Source organism: Leopardus geoffroyi, chromosome C1, assembly GCF_018350155.1.
Source record: "Leopardus geoffroyi isolate Oge1 chromosome C1, O.geoffroyi_Oge1_pat1.0, whole genome shotgun sequence".
NCBI classification, from domain to species: Eukaryota; Metazoa; Chordata; class Mammalia; order Carnivora; family Felidae; genus Leopardus; species Leopardus geoffroyi.
The window spans coordinates 63007356-63024916 of NC_059328.1; the positions used below are offsets into that span (position 1 = coordinate 63007356).

A 17561-nucleotide genomic window follows, 5' to 3' on the forward strand; every position below is an offset into this window, starting at 1 on the left:
TTGAGAAATCACTCAGTCATTGGGAAATATTCTTAAGACTCCAGAAGTATTCAACAACCAGAAAAAATTAGAAATTTGGGGTATTTTTGAGGAAATCATGGGTCTTTTACATTTTTTTAGCATTTATTCATTTTTTGATAGAGATAAACAGAGCACAAGCAGGGAAGAGGCAGAAGGAGAGGGAGACACAGAATCTGAAGCAGGCTCCAGGCTCTGAGCTCTCTTAGCCCAGAGCTCAACATGGGGTTCGAATTCACAAACTGAGAGATCATGATCTGAGCTGAAGTCAGCTGCTTAACTGAGCCACCCAGGCACCCCAAGAAAAATATGGTTTTAGAACCATCTTCTTAGTCTGATGAAAGACTAACTTTTGATGCCAGATAGCCTAGCTGCTCCTTCAATATACCTGCTTTGCCACTAATGAGTTCCATGCCATTGGAAAGTGACTTGCTCTCCTCCAAGTCTCAGCTCCTTATCTATAAATGGCAGTTAGAAATAAAAACCTTGTAGAGACGTCCCGAGATTAAACTGCTCTGGGGATCAAATGTCTGATGCATACCCTTTTCAAAGAAGGAATCACCTTATATTTGAGTTCTAATAGACACCAGCACATTTATTTTGCGTGTACTATATGCCAGGCAATGTACTTGGTACTGAAGACTTAAAAGTGAACGGGTAGACTCATGGCTCACTCTTGTAGTGTTCATAGTTTTAGAAAAGAGACTTAGTCAAATAATCCCACAAATAACTATGTGTGGCAGTCCTCCAAGTGACAGGCTGGGCTCTTGACCCCACCCACCCAGAGGGTATCCTCAGCATTTTAATCATATCCATCAAAATGGATCCAGCTCTCCAAAGGAGTCGGGGAATAGAAATTTGCTGAAGTAATCATGGTGGGGGGGGGGGGGAATAGGAGGACACATGCTATATGACAAATGTCAGAAACATGAAAACATTCCCCAGTTGGCATTTTTGTTCTCCAAAAGTTCTTCCCTTCTGCTACCCTGTTTATTTCCTCTTCCTCCATCCATCACACAGATATGATTTTCCTTGCACTCTAAGCTTGAATTTCCACTCATCAAAAAAGAAAAAAAAATGATGCCATGAAATGAAATGTGACAGATTTACTGAAAAATGGTCTCAGAGAAATACAGAAGGAAGAACTGTAGACTCATAACCTGGAGACCTGGATTCAAACCCCACCTTTGCCATCAAGTCATCAGGCAATCTTGGGAAAGCCTTTTCATTTCTCTAGTCTTTTGTTTCCCACCCCAAAACAGAATGCTGAACCAAATAAACCCTCAAGTTCTTTTTAAAGTAAATAGATAATTATGATTTTGTGTCAACCAAAGTATCAAATGATACTAAATCTTTTAAATTCTACAGTTGAGTTCAATGGCTAAATATGTTTAGCTAATTCTTCCTGCTCCTTTCGATTTGGCTTCATAGTTAGTTGCTTAACATATTAACATCTATGTTTGTAAGATATAGTCTTTCTACAAAAGCTAAGTTTACTTGGGGTAAGAAAAAAAAAGGCGATTGAATTCATTCAGCACTCTAGTATTTCAAAGCAACCAGCCAACAACTGCATTGTCTGTTTTTCATGTCAGGCTAAGAAGAGTGAAATTTACTGATGTTTTCCTAACCCAAGCTTCCCTACTGTGCAAAATGAATAGTTAAGCAGAACATTAGCAGAACAGCTTCATTTCTAACTCTAGCAGCGAAGACTTCCCACCACTGTGACACAGAAGGATGCACACTTAAAGACAATACATTTATTTCGTGGATATGAACGTCTTTTGACTAGAAAAAGAAATAACAATCATCTGCAGTACTTTAAATAGAAAACATCTGTTTTTCTTAACATACTTCAAATACTTTGAATTTCCTGATTAGTTGTTATATGAGAACTGTATTTCTGAAAGACATAATGAGGCAGTTTAAAGATGAGTCTTAAATGATCTTTAAAGCAAAGTGAAGAAAAATGCTCATGCTCTGAGTAAGGATAGTTACAGCAGACCCATAAGCTCTGTAGTATGAACAAATACAAAATAATTCTCTCAACGATTTGCATTTACACCAAAAGTTCCATTAAGTATTGCAAGCAAAGGAGGATGATATAAATGAGTGGAGCATAGTGCTATATGAATGAAAATACAGTTCTGTAGTCTTATAGCATGGTAACAAAATCTAAGATGCTATTAAAGCAGTTTTTGCTTGACTAAGCCAAACATGAAGATTTTCAAAGTAATGACATGAAGCATCTTTGTGAGCATTACACAAATGTGTGCATACGTCAAAGAGTAGGCTCAAGAAGTGTATATTATGCAAACACATCTCTGGGTAATTACTCCAGGCTGGAGGGTGTATATTTATTTTGGCCACATCAGCCTTTCCTCAGCAATTTGTAATACAAAATGGAAAGGATCATCTATTTTTCTCATTAAACTTTATAAAAGATGCATTGTATAAATATTTCCAGGTGACTTCTTTGTTTTATTTTTTACCCATAATTCTTTTTCTGCTTCATGGCCAAAAAAAAAAAGGTAGTTATCATTAGGATATAAGTATTTCAAGACAAATGCCAAAGGTAACAACAAGGAAACAAAAACATCGAATCTATGAATGGTAAAGTTTAAGGGCTTCCTGCTTTTTTAAAAATCAGCCAAACGTGTATTGAGCACCTATTATATACCAGACTCTATACTAGGAAATAAGAATCCAGAAAGAAAGAAAAGCTTCAAGGGACTCACAAACTATTCATGGATAAAAACAGATAAAGAAGCAAGCAAAAAACCCTCAGTATGATCAAGGTCATAAATGGAGTATGTATAATGTATAAAATATTTAGAGAACACAGACAAAAGAGCAATGGATTCTGCCAGAGAGTAACTAGGACTAAGAGTTAGACAAGAAATATGTGAATTTGACCTTTACATATAAGTAGAAGACCAAGAAGAGTATTGAGAACATTATTTCTTCAAATTATGTGGATAATAATAAAATTTTAAAAATCTAATGCATTTTCCTTCAAGACCTCTCTTCAAACACTTACGACTTTGCTATGTGTCCTGATGAATTGATTTCCCAGATGTAGTGTAAGGTTAAAAACAGTATAGAAAGCTATTAGAGCATGCTGTTATTTATATAAGGAGGGGAATACACAAGATATATATGTATGTGTATAGGTATATACATGCAAATGTATAGTTTTAAATGCATACATTTATTTAAAATGCTACACAATTCACTTATAATATTTGCTATCTCTGAGGCAGGATTCTGAGGCGCTAGGGACTCTATGCCTTTTCTGTACTGTTTGAATTGTTCACCCACATGTACTACCTAACTAAATAAATGAATAAATTCCTTAGAACACTTTCTATGGCTCTTGCAACTAGTAAATAACATAGGCTTATCTTACTCTGAATATTCCCAGGAGTGTAAAACAATTCAGCGTGTGTCATACCAGCTTCCGATTTTTAAGGGAATTAAAATATAACTCTCAAATCACGATTGTTGCCAAAGGGCTTCTCACATTTTAGCACACTCAGGCAATAAAAGTTAGAGACATTAAGAGAAAATATTGTGTTCCTCATTAAGGATGCTGAGACTATATCTACCCAATATCAAGATAATTAGTCAATATGACCAATCCAGTGAAAAAGCTGGCCTAGTTCAAAGAGGGTACAGCTCAATTTAAATAAATTTCACTAGGTGGGCTCAGCTCCTAATGCAAACTGGACTCTTCATCTACCAGAGATGAAGCCCTATGTTCAGAATAGTATTCCACATACTGAATGAAGACTTTTTGCCTTTACAGATTTTTTGAAACTTGGAATACTTTGTCTTTTCTTGCAAAATACTCATCCATCTTTTAGACTCAATTCAAAAGCTCTCATGTACATTAAATCTCATCTTTATCACTTAACTGAGCTTTTTCTTCTATAACTAGAAATTCTATTGCTCTTACAATTACCATCATGGTTTAGCACTTAACAACTCTCGAAAGTTTATGTGTGTTAGTTTTAAATCCCCAATGGAATTGTAAATGATACGGATGGCATATCAGGTTAGGAAAGTAGACATGGTCTACTGATCCAAAATAGATCACAGAGCCAATAAATAGCACACCAAAACTATAATAACATAGATTAGGGAAACAAGAATATAAAATAAATTTATAAATTCAGCACAGATATTATGCACAAATATCAAAGCCAGAGTTTTAAGCAGGAAGGTGCTAGCAATGGGATAGCAAATCAAACTTCTTCCAGAAAGGAAAAGATGGAGTTTCATTCCCTCTTATTGAATAAAATTAAATTAAATTATGGATAATGCATATGGAGAAGATGGCTTATGTGGTTGTACCTTTGGTTTCCTAAATCTGAAAAAACAAATTGTGATACCAAATGCACAAATGTAAAATATTAGTACCTTCTCCACTTCTTCTGTACTTACTGTGGGGGACAAGGGGGATCTATAAAATGTTATGCACATTACAATGGAGTATTTTTAAGGAAGAAACATTAAGAATAAAGCACATGGAGACCATCAACTGTGATTTTTTTACCTGAAATTTTGAGCAAACAATATTTTAATTTTCAGCATTGAGCTTCTTTTTTTTACTATGTCTGACAAGAGAGCATCCTATGAGGAATAGGTGACATTTACCAAAAGACATAAGATAAACTATAATTCATAGGGCCACAATGTTACTAACATGAAGGAATTAATTATTGCAGATATTTCACCAAATAAATAGGAGACTTTCAGTTGAAATAAACTCATAATGACCTGAATTCAAAAGTCTAGAGCATGTAAAGTGATATCTATGTAAATATGTAAATCATGTAAATCATGAAAAACAATGACATCTTGGACAAATTTTCAACAAGTAACTTAAATCAAAATGACAATATTACATGTGTTGGGAAGTTTTAGTCTAATTTTATCATGTCCTGACTTTGTCCATTTGGGTTTATAAGGTTCACAATAAGAAGCTGTTTTTTGTTTTGTTCTGTTTTGTTTTTTGTTTTTTATTTTTGGGGTTTTTTTTTTTGTTTTGTTTTTTCTCTGAGAGGCTATATATAGAATTTGGACAAGCTCATATCAAGTGAAGGGTCATATCTGAGTGATAGTTTCATTACCAAAATAGAAAGGCATTTCAAGTAATGCTTCATTGACATTTGCATACACTTTCTTTGTTTTTTTTTTTTTTTTTGCAAATATTTTTTATGTTTTATTTTTTATATTTGAGAGAGAGACAGAGACAGAGAGTGAGCAGGGGAGGGGCAGAGAGGGATGGAGACAGAATCTGAAGCAGGCTCCAGGCTCTGAGCTGTCAGCACAGAGCCCAACACTGGGCCCGAACTCAGAAGTGGTGAGGTCATGACTTGAGCTGAAGTTTGACACTTAAATGACTGAACCACCCAGGCGCTCCGCATATACTCTTTCTACAACAATTCCTTATTTAACCAACCAATCAAAGTAATCATCAAAAAAGCCAATGCACAGTTTGGAAAAGATTTAAATTAAATACCAATACCTAGATAAAATTTGATAATATTTCTTCACTAATTTTTCGTCACAGATCTAACTAGAAAATCACCTTTGCATCAAAAACTTGCATAGTCATTGCATTAAGAAAAGTAATTAAAGTCACATACTAGTGAGTGGAGAAAATTCTACTAGGCCTTGAATTTCTGCCTCCTGATATGCTCTTTCTACTCCTTGGTTTTCTGTGGTTCTATTAAGACTTGGTAACCTGGCTCCACACTGCTGGTGTCTGAATGACTTAGAAATTCCCTAATGGGATGCTGCTACTAAGATTGCCTCCACAGTCTTCATCTCACATTATCCAGCCCAGTCACAGAGTGAGTGCCACACCCCAGGGCCCAGGCCCTTGGAACCTGCCTGTTGCCTTCACCCCTATTGGCTTCCCAACTCTGCCCACTCACTGGCCTCCTGCTCCAACTGCATGCCAAGTACATTCAATTTTTTAAACAGAAAAATATTTTCTTTCCCCAATGTCCTGCCAAAAGAATTCACACTTAAAGTATACAATGATGGATTGAGAGCAAATGAAAAACAAATTCATTTAGTTGCAAAACAGCCTGACTGCAACAATGTTTGAAGAGTATGTGGTAATAAATTCTTCTGATACAGGTATATGGTAAAAGGGCATATGGTATATAGACATATAGTAGTAAAGGTAAACATTAGCTTTTCCAGAAAAAAAAAAAGAAGCTGTGGGTCTATTAGAAACATTTTAATTATCATCATAGTAAAGGTGAAGGGTCAAATGTCTGTGTTGAATGAAACATCAAGGATACTATTATAAAGTAACAACAGACCCAAATGAAAATGGGCACAGTGTGCAGCCTATCTTCCTCCCTGCCACACACAAATTCATTAAGCTGTGTTCTATGGCAACCCTTACTACTAAGAGGTTCTGCTGCCCTAACTTCACTGCTTGGGGTTCTCTCCTGAAATCAGAGCATTACATGATCAATCACGTAGTCCTACATAACTCCCTTAACAAATCCCCAAAGGAAAAAGAGTCCCAAATCCTCATCCTGCCTTTTAAACTTCTCAGTAATCCCAAATGACCTGCTCAGCTTCATTCCCAAGGTGTGTTTCACCCTAGTCTCTGCTCCAGCCCCTCTGGAGCGCCACAGAATACACCATGCACTCACATGCTGTGGTCCACATGGAGATGCACCACCCAGATTCCCCTTCAAGAAGGACTTGCTGCCTGGCTGTGGCATGTGTGGTCATAAATAGCCTCTAGCCCACCAGGACCTTCAGAGTCCACCTCAGCTGTTTCACACCATGTCATGCCCTCCCAGGACAGCTGGCAAACCAGGAACTGAGCCAAGTGGGCTCATAAAGGTGTGATGGTTTCAGAGATACTCCAGACCTCTGGGAGGGACAGTACTCACTCCAGAGCTCCCTGCTGGGTGGACTGAGGCTTTGTGGTAGCAGTTGGACATCTCCCTCTGTGCAATCCCACTTCCTTCCCCCTTCTTTTCACTGGTGTTGATCCCTAATAAAGAGCTTGCACCCCAGACTCCAGTTCAGCATCTGCTTCCAGAGAACTGAATCTGCAACACCTGCTTCCATGAGTCTGATTCTCTTCTTCATTCTCTATCAAAATCATTCTTCTCTTCTAAGGTCCAGCTCAAATGATACCTTCAAGAAATATTTCCTCATCCTTCCAATAGGGAATAATTATTCATTTCACTCATTTTGCTCTATTGCCCTGAATTATGCCTGAATCTCTGTGTAGCAAGTTGATAATTTTTATATTAAAGTTAGTAGTTTAAATTTTAAGTTTTTTGAGAGCGTAGTCTGTCCTATTCACTTCTGTATGCCCACAGTGCATAAAACATAAGAGTTATGAATGAAAGAAAAAACTAATGCATGATCTAGAATCTACCTAAACCTCTTCTTTTTTCTTCCTCCATTATAGCAAAAAAAATGCTGCCAATATTTCCTCTCCAATATTTCATACATATGCCCAGCCGCTCTATTTTTTTTACCTATATGTTATATATAGTCCCTGCTTTCCACACTAGCTAAGCACATCTGCTTGGTATGGAACATGCTTATCCTGTCTTTAAGCCATCACATAAAAGGTGTCTCTTTGACAGCATGATCCTTTCTTCAAAATATCGTTCAAGATCCTCTTTGTATGTGAATTACCCTAAGGTACTGCCATCCAATTCCAGCTACCTCAGGATCTTCTTGTTCACATAATTTAGGTGTCTAATTATGTGTCTAAAAATCATTATGCTCCATCAGAACAGTGACCAAAGTTTGTCCACCCTTAAATCTTTGTAAGACTAGAAAAATAAACTATATGGGAAATGCAAAACATATATATTCTGGATTAATAATTTATAATGTTCACCTTCTCACTTTCCAAAATGATCATTTCATACTTTCTCCTCTCAATCCTCATGCACATAGGCATGCTACCACCTCTACTGCCACCATTAGCCCATCCCTGTCTAATGACCTTACCTCATAATTCACTGAGAAACTAGAAGCCACAGTAAGAATCTCCCTCTTCTCATCGTCAGAAATATTGACATCTTATTCCCTGCTTACCATCTTACAGTATGGACTAGGAATCTCTGTTCCTACCTAAGGCCAATGTCTGATCATGTTCTAGATTCCATCTTCAGGATTTTCTTTCTATAATGTCCCCTTTCTCTTGCATCATCAGTGTCCTGGATCATCTCCAGCACCACACACTACCATGTTGTAGTATCTTCTATCTTTAGAAAACTCTACTTTGATCCCAGATTCCCCTCATCTTCCAACAAAATTTATTGAAAGAGTTATCTCTAATGGCTACCTCCAGGCTTTCACCTGACATTCTCTAAGTTTCCCCAGTCAGAGTTAAGTGCCCACTACATCATTGAGATTGAGATAATGAAGTCACTACTGACTTTTGTGTTGCCAAATCCAATGGTTACCTCTTAGTTTTTATCTTACTTGACCTCCCAAAGCAATCAACACAGTTGACTCCATCCATCCATCCATCCATCCATCCATCCATCCATCCATCCATCTCTTCTTGTAATACTACATTTAGCTTCTAAAATGTTTCATTCTCCTTGCTTCTCTGCTAACCCATTGGGTGCTTTTTCTATCTCCTGTGCTGGTTCCCTTAAATGTTGTCAAGTCCAGAGTTTGTCCTTAAGTATATTCTTCACCCTCTTAAGTGATCCTATCCAGACACTTGGTTTTAAATATTATCTCTATGCTAATTACCCTCCAACTCTCAATATCCAGCCCTCACTTTATTCTTCACTGAGCTTCAGAGTCATATATAACATCATCATAGGAATATCTATTCTGCAACTCAGATTTAACACAGTCAAAACAGAAGTCCTGCAATAGCAAACTTGCTCCTCCCCTAATCTTTCCATTCTTTGTATAGAGGATCATCATCCACTCAGTTGTTCCAGTTACCTATCTAGCAGTTATCCTAGACTCCTCTGTTTCTCTCACTTCTCACCTCTACTATCAAAACATATATTGAATCTATTCACATCTATCCTTCTCCACTATCACCACCATGGTCCAAGTCACTGACTCCTCCACTTAGATGACTGCAAAAGCATCCTATTGATCTCCCTGCTGATGCTTTTGGATTCTTAAAAGCCATTCTCCACACAGCAGTAAAAATGAGTTTTAAGAACATATATTAGATTAACTCACTCTTCTAAAACTCTCCAATGACTTTCCGTCACACTTGTACATACAAACTGTAATGTGCTTGCCGGAATCACCTACCAACCCACTCCCCAACCTCTCCCCCTTCTATCATACCACACTCACACCAGCCTTCACTCTGCTCTTTGAACATAGTAAGCTTATTCCTGCCTTAGACACTTTATGTTTTGCTATTTCTCTGTCTGAAGTGCTATGTTCTCAATCTTTGTACAGCTAGGTCCTCCTTATTATTCAAGTCTCATTTCATTGTCAACTCTAAGAGGTCTATCGTGGCCACAAAATCTAAATTAAAGCCCACCCCCATTCTCAGCTAGGCATTATCATCACACCATCCTGTTTTGTTTTTTTCCTCACAGTTTTCACTTTCTGAAACTGTCACATTCATTTTTCAGATGTTGTCTGCCTATCTCTTTTCCCTTCCAAAAACCAAAGGCCTTGTTTATCTTGCTCATCACTATATCTTGAATGCCTAGGGGATATTGGGAGAATAATATATGAACAATAAATATTTGTTGAATGAAAATAAATTAATATTAATCTTTGGAATAGTAGCCACGTATGACATCCACAGCTGAAAGCCAGGTCTTTTGTTCTCTTCCACAGCTTGTACTTCCCACATTGGACCTTAAAGTCTTTTCAGTTGTCTGTTTCTTCTATTATCTAATTCCTTGAGGAAAGGACATCCTATCTTTATATTATCACCAACTAGCATAATTCTTATTATAAAGTTAGATGTACTATAAATATTGGTTTAAGGAATAAAGGAAAACAGGGATGGGGAAGAAGCAAAGTGACACAGAACCTATAAATAAATATAAGGGTGAACCTCAGAAGAGGCTGAATAATGGCTATAGTGCTATCACATTTGAGGCAAAACAGTTACCATACACAGGCATAAGTAAAGCTTTACTAATAGATTTGAACTCTAAGACTTTAAAGTCATATTTAAAGCTCTTGCTGAGAAGCTATCCAAATTCTATACCATCTTCAGATGACATTAGTGTAATATGGGTGTTCAAATTCCTAAATGCAACTCTCAGCTAAGAGGAGCATGACATTAGTGTAATATGGGTGTTCAAATTCCTAAATGCAACTCTCAGCTAAGAGGAGCATGGTATGAGAGTTCTCTGAATTATTGGCATTATCAGCGCTTATGAAATCTACCTCAGACCAATTTTCAACTCAATTAGTTTTCATGAAGTGTCCACAGAAGGCATGACACTGTATGCAGTGCAGATCCCAGAATGCTATGTCAAGGCAGGTCAGAGATTTATAGGTCCCAGTGTAAAAAGTTCAGTTTATTCTGTTTATCTCATTCATTTTGTGTTAGAGCAAAGCCATTAAAATGTTATGACCATTTTCTTGACCTATGATCCAAGTCTGAAAAAATAAGGTCCAAATTGCTACACTTGGCACCCTGTGATAAAGATCATGTATTATCTTCTCAGGACATGGAGATGGAATTTGTTTATTTTGCTTATTTTTTTTCATAGAAAAGCAGACCTGAAAGATGAAGATTAAAAGAATGTTAACATTTATAAGCATAGCTATGAAAGAAATAACCCTATTCTTTATAAGCAGAATTCCATCCAAGGAGTAGGTGCTCTAACCAGTGGTATATTGAGGTGGGGGATGGGGCAGGGAAGAGCTAGCCCTCATCATTAATTACACTTATACTGAAGGTAGATCTCTGTCGTCCGAGAGACTGACAAGCCAGATGACAAAACAATACATGAGTACAAAAGTTAAAAAGCAAGTGTATGTATCATTCATAGCGCAAGCTGCAGGATGACAGTGGAGGGAAGGCACTCTGAGACTAGGGTCAGAAGAGGTGGATCCTGAGTCAGACCATTAAGCAAGGAAGACTACCACTTTATGTAACAGTAAGGTGCTTCCCCAAAACTTGAGAGAATAGAAAATAATACTACTTTCTAAGAGTTAAACTATGAAATCAACACATAATTAAAGCAGAGACGTATGTAGTCACTTCAATGATACTGTAAGCTTCCCAGTCCAGCAAGCCTAACTTTAAATTTACTGAATTTATTAACAAATTTAAGGAGAATTGCAAATAACGATCAAACAGCATCGCCCTTCCAAACACTCTCCAGGTTAGGGCACCAAGTCAAACTGATGTGAAGATCCCACTCTGTTGATAGACACCATAGGCAGCCAGCACCTGATGTCACTAGACATCCCACTCATGCAATTCCCTTGTTCTAACTATATACTCATCAAGTAACCTATTGATAATTAAGTTTCTCATGCAGTTTGTCTCAAGGGAGCAATGTGCTGGTCAGGTCAACATGAAGACCAGGTCTGCTCAGCAATTAAATTTCTTAATGTAAATTACTGTATTGGCATTCTGGTTTTATACATCAGTCTCTTGTGAGCTTTGTTAGTGCCAGCCATCATCCCTGAGTTGTTGTTGTTGTTGTTGTTGTTGTTGTTGTTGTACTTCTAGGACAGTGACATAATAAGTTTTCAGACCCCGTAGAAGTATACAGGACTGGTTTGGTTCAACAGAAAGCTCATTCAAGGGTTTCAAAACCCTAGAGAGACAGAGCGGCAGGGGAGACAGACAGAGAGAGAGAAAGAGAAGAGAAGAGAAGAGAAGAGAAGAGAACAGGAGGGGAGGGGAGAGGAGGGGAGGGGAGAGTAGTTTAAGCAGATACGTTGAGACAAATCTGTGTAGAGATGTGAATATTAATGTTCAGGCAGTGGGAACTCACTAGTGAAACTTGAGTAGGAGGTGCAACATGATCAAAACTGTTACTCACAGGTCTACTATGTGCAGTTCTGCTTAGCAGAACTCATGGTTCAGTTGAGTTAGCCAAGCAAACAACTAACTACAACACAATATTATAAGCACACAGAGTACTCTGCAAGCACCAGAGAAAGTACCTGCAGTTTACTCTAGGGATGATCAGGGAAAACTTACATTTTTTATTCTACTTTAATATTCTTTCAAACTTCCCTCTTTTTTTAGATACTTTTTTAGTTAAAATAAACATATCCATATTTCAAAGAGCCTCAGTAGTGTATTTCTTACTTTCTACTAAATATTCCTACCTGGATATGCCATAGGCATCCCCAACTCAACATTTCAAAATCTAAACACATGATTTCTCTGCTTTTCTTCATGTGTTCCCTACTTTGGTGATTGTAACCACAATCCATCTGGTTATTGGGCATAGTCATGCTAGATTCTCTCTTCAACACTCAACATACAATCAGTCCTAAAGCCTTAAAGGTTTTGCCTTTTCATTACCTCTTAAATTTCTTTTCTCCCCAGGCCATTGCCTTAGTCCAGGTTTTAATCATTTGTCAGGCAGATTACTGAAGGAGTCTTCTAAATGGTTCCCTACCTTCATTCCAACTAGCTTCTATCCTTTCCAGCATGTTTTCAGTTTTAAAGCTAGGATGATAGTTCATTTAGTCATCCAACAAATGCATATGTGTCAGGGAATTTGTAAGTCCAGGGGATAGAGCGATGAACAAAATATACAAAGTTCTTGATTTTCACTGACATGATACTATAGACAGGACATTAATTATGTAAGCGAAGAAATGAATAAAGCAGTTTTTCAATAGTGATAAAACGTATAAAGTAAATACAATTAATTCATGTAGCAGAGAGTGACTATGTTAACTAGCTGCAATTTAAAACCTGAAACTACTAAAAAAAAAGAGAGAGAGTGTGTGTATGGCTGCAGGACTGGATTGTCATTAAGGCGTCTGGGGCAATGACAGTTAGGAACAGGATGATAAGAGGAAGCCAGTCATGCAAAAGTCTGGGAGCAAAATATCTCAGTCAGAGGAATAACAAACACAAAGTCCCCAAGGAGGATGCAAATTTAGACTGTTCAAAAAATGGGAAGAAAGCAAGTGTAGCTACAATGAGAGGTTAAAGAGAGAAAGAGTGATAGGGGATGAGGTCAGTGAGTTACACAGAGGGCTCTCGCAAAAGGCCCCATAAATTTGAGTTTTAATCAAAGTGCTATGGGAAGCTATTGAAAATATATAAGTAGAAGAGCTGCATAATTTCATCTGTGATTTGAAAGTTCACTCAGGGTCTTGTGTGGATAATGGATTTAAGAGAAGCAGGAGTGAAAGAAGGAGGACCATTCTAGATTCCAGTGCAAAAGTATAGGTGGTAGAAGGAAAGATGGATAAACAGTTGATTTGGTGACATATTATGGAGTTATATCAATAAGACTTCCTATTGGAGTGAATACGGGAGATGAGAAAAACAAAAAGAAACCAAGGATCTGTAACCTGATGGATAGTGGTGTCATTTTCTGAGATGGAAAAGACTGAGGCAGGAGGTTTTAGAACTTTGGAGCAGGAGTAGGAATCAAGATTTCAGCTGAGCCAAATTAAGTTTGAATAAGTATTGAGAATCCAAAGACAAATGTTGAGTAGGCAGCTAAATACAGAAACATGGAGGCCAATGGAAGGGTCATTGTAAGCAATAGAAGCTTGAGGGTGATTGACATACAGATAATATTTAAAATTATTGGCCTAGTGTAAAAACAGACCATAAAAAGAGAAGAAAAGGCCAAGTCCTGTGGCATTCCAACATTTGGAGATCAAACAAAGATTGAAGAAACTGAAAAGTAGAAGCCAATGAGGTGAAAGAAGCTTCAGGTGAGTATCATGGCAAGGAAGCCAAAAGAAAAGAACATTTCAAAAAGTAGAGAGTGGTCACCTTTGTCAAATGCTGCTGTGAGGTTAAAACAAAAGTCACCACCACTGCACTTGGAAAGATTGAGATCATTGGTAACCTTCTCAAAATCAGCTTGAGGAGAGTGCTATACAATAAACCTCTACTGGAGAGAATATGAGGGAAGAGAGGAGGCTACAAACCATTTTGATTTGTAAAATAGTTTGAAATAAAAAGCCTATATCCATAGCACTCCCTTTGAAAACTCTCAGCCTCAAAATCTGAAAGGAAATTAAGAGAAATAAAAATAAATGGTGTCATAATTGGTATAACAAAGAGCACACCAATTATTTCAACAGGTGGCCAATATGGGAAGTGCATAAATTTAGGGAACAACATTGTGTCCTCACAATAACTTGAGATGTCTACTTGATAATGGCACTTCAGAATTCACAAGAGGGCATCAGTACAGTGCTTTCTATGTGTGTCACTTAAGCCAGAAGCTGGACTCTTCTGTACTTTGGCATTAAAAGTCGAATCACAGTCTTGAAATTTTAAGATTGCAAAGGACTTAGAGGTCATTTAGTCCAACTTCTTTATGTGAATGAATCCCCTCTACCACATCTGTAATGAATGTTTCTCCTCTCTCATCTTGAGAGTTAGTGAATTTGCCACCTCCGCCCAAAGCTTCAGGTAGAAATAAATGCATCTTATTACATTTCAGATAGATTTTCTACCTTTTATAATAATAGTTATTTTAAGCATTGTGAAACCTACCAATTTGATTAGTATGAGACATATGTCCTTCATCTATTTTTTGTATAGAGGAAAAAGGTAATTATGGAACATGTAGGCCTTTTATTTCTATTTACCTGTCTACCTATATGCTGCCTCTTTCCAGGAAAAAAAAAAACTTAAATGAAATGATTTAAAACACCTGGGTGCAAGAGAGTTATTAAAGTAGAAATAGAAATTCAAATTCCCAAAAAGAAATTCTTGACTCAAAGGCTAATGTAGTTGCTGGCATTGAAATTGAATTTATCAGTGGGCCTTCTACAATTCAGTACAAAAGAAAAATATGCTGGATTACACAGTTCTCTCTATATAATGGAAAAAAGTATACTAATTTGCCATTAAATTAAAAATTTATTTGTTATAAATTACAAGAGAATTTCTCATGCAGCATCTTATAAAAGAGCCTTATGTCTTTGTTTTCTATGTGCATTCATTTTCATTGCCTAATGTACTGCTAAGGGTGCTAGACGCTCATTTTTACCAAGCTCACAATCTCAACCCAATGCAAAACAACCTTTAAAAAAATTCTGTTGAATAAAGGGGACAAAATGATGTTCTTGTGAACTGAGAGAGGTGTATAGAAGATGGCTGACTGACAAGCAGAGAATGGTGTAAGAATTGTCCTGGATCTCTGATAATACTTTGGATCTTTCAGAAGAGAAGTGATATCTGTAAGCAAAAGAGGTTATTAAAGCTCATTCTGTTGCCAGAGGTAATGTGAAGAATTTGGGATTTCTCATTTGCTCTTTAAACACTCTAATTGTTTTTCCAGGAAGGGCATTATAAAATCCTGCAGCCTGAAAAGTTACAAATGGGTCAGCTGTGTCTTTCTGTCACTAAGCTCCTGTGGTTTTACAACACTTTCCCTGTTCTTGGATTGAAGAGTGGGGGAAGTATGCCCACATAATGACCATTTCACCTTTGAAGGCCTTGTGGTGCTGGGGCATCACAAAAGGCCCTCAGTAAAAATAAATTACTCTCCTCACAGTGGTTATCACAGTTTTTTGGACTTTACCTGGACTACCTGGTTCCATCATTAAATTCTAAATAAATGAAGACAGATCTCAACTCCTTCCCCACACCTAAAGCCAGCCAGGCTTAATTCCGCTTTCTTCTCTATGGCTAGAAAAGGCACACCTATGTGGATGGAACTGGAGGGTATTATGTTAAGCAAAATTAGTCACTCAGAGAAAGACAAATATCATATGACGTCACTCACATGAGGACTTTAAGATACAAAACAGATGAACATAAGGGAAGGGGAGCAAAAAGAATATAAAAACAGGGAGGGGGACAAAACAGAAGAGACTCATAAATATGGAGAACAAACAGAGGGTTGCTGGAGGGGTGGTGGAAGGGGGGATGGGCTCTAAGTGGGTAAGGGGCATTAAGAAATCTACTCCTGAAATCATTGTTGCACCATATGCTAACTAACTTGGATGTAAATTAATAAATGCATTTTTTAAAAGATTTAAAAAAATAAATAAATGTTATGGAAAACAAAGGATGAAAAGGCATACCTATAATCTGTATTTTGTCTGTCCAAATGTGACAGCAATTTATATTATAATCCTCATTATTACTACCATATACTACTACTACTTCTACTTCTACTACTACTACTATTGAATCTGGATTATATCTAGTGGTCCCTTAAGGCCAATAGGCTAGATTCAATTAGCACAAATTAGTTATTGGAAAATGAATGTAAGTGCAGTAAAAGTAACCTACATACTGAATGAGGCTGTTTGTATACTGGACAACAGAATGTATTCATGGTGTTACCATGGAAAGAACAAGAGATTTCAGACTTACTCTAAAGAAGGAATTGGTGCACCCTCAAATAAGTTAACCCCAAACAAATGACCTGGCTTTTTACAGAATTAGAATAAACTGAATACACATTTGTTTAAAGCCGGAATATTATAGGCACGTAACAGTAAACGCTAACGTACATGCTGATGGTTGGCAGCTCAAACAACAAGCATGCTGATCATGCTATTCATGCTATTTCACCTAACAGTCTGTTATGACATACAACTGCCAGAAATCAAGGTGAAAGCTAAGCAAAACCCAGCTGCCAACAGCATAATTTTCTCCTCATTCTTACCTATTCCACCCTGTAAACCCCTGTTTTGATTAGCAGGAAGCCTGGGAATAGAGGGTAAAAATAATAATAAAAGAGGCCTGTGAATTACTGGATAGTTTTTAAATACCATACAACTTTGAGAAAGAAGCACCAGTTGAGACAAGTACATATTTCCCTAGAGCAGTCTAAAATATCCTACAGCTTACATGATGCCTTGGTGAATGGTTATCTCCAAGAAAGCTGTCTGCTTTGGGAAGCTGCGTAGCACAAATACCTGGTGTGGAAGAAGTTGGCATAGCAACCTTGCATTTACAACGGTGAATCACACAGTAAACAGGTGCATCAAACAACTATCAAATGTGTTTGCTTCTCTACAAAGTGGTTAAATCTTATAAAGCATTTTTAGGCTTTTCTTTTTGAAAAACACAAACTCTCCGGTCCAATAATTTAAGGCAGTTCATTTGCTGAATAGGACAGGATATCCATGACTCATGGAAAGATTTGTTCTCTGTATTTTCTCTACATAAAGAATGTAACATTTAGGCAAAAAAATAAGTCATTTCCCCTTCATAACAGACATAATTCTCCATTGACCAGAAAATGGTACCAAAGATAAGCTTTCTGTGTTTGTCAAGAAATATATTTCCAAGAAAAGAATTGCTTACCTTTTGGCAACAGGCCCTTTGAAATTCAGATCAAATGTCTTTGGATCACCTGCATCTAAAACAAAGAAGTTTTTAAGCACATATGCCAATGAAATGG

General features: G+C 37.2%; 1 protein-coding gene across 7 annotated transcripts in view; it reads right to left on the reverse strand.

The window, feature by feature from the left end:
• Window positions 1-17561, reverse strand: part of SLC44A5 (solute carrier family 44 member 5) — a 374891-nt gene that overhangs the window by 133313 nt on the left and 224017 nt on the right. For all 7 annotated transcript variants that reach the window (XM_045477883.1, XM_045477880.1, XM_045477879.1 and 4 more), the window contains one exon: window positions 17465-17519. In XM_045477883.1, the coding sequence (XP_045333839.1) occupies window positions 17465-17519 (55 nt within the window). The remainder of the gene's footprint in view (window positions 1-17464; window positions 17520-17561) is intronic.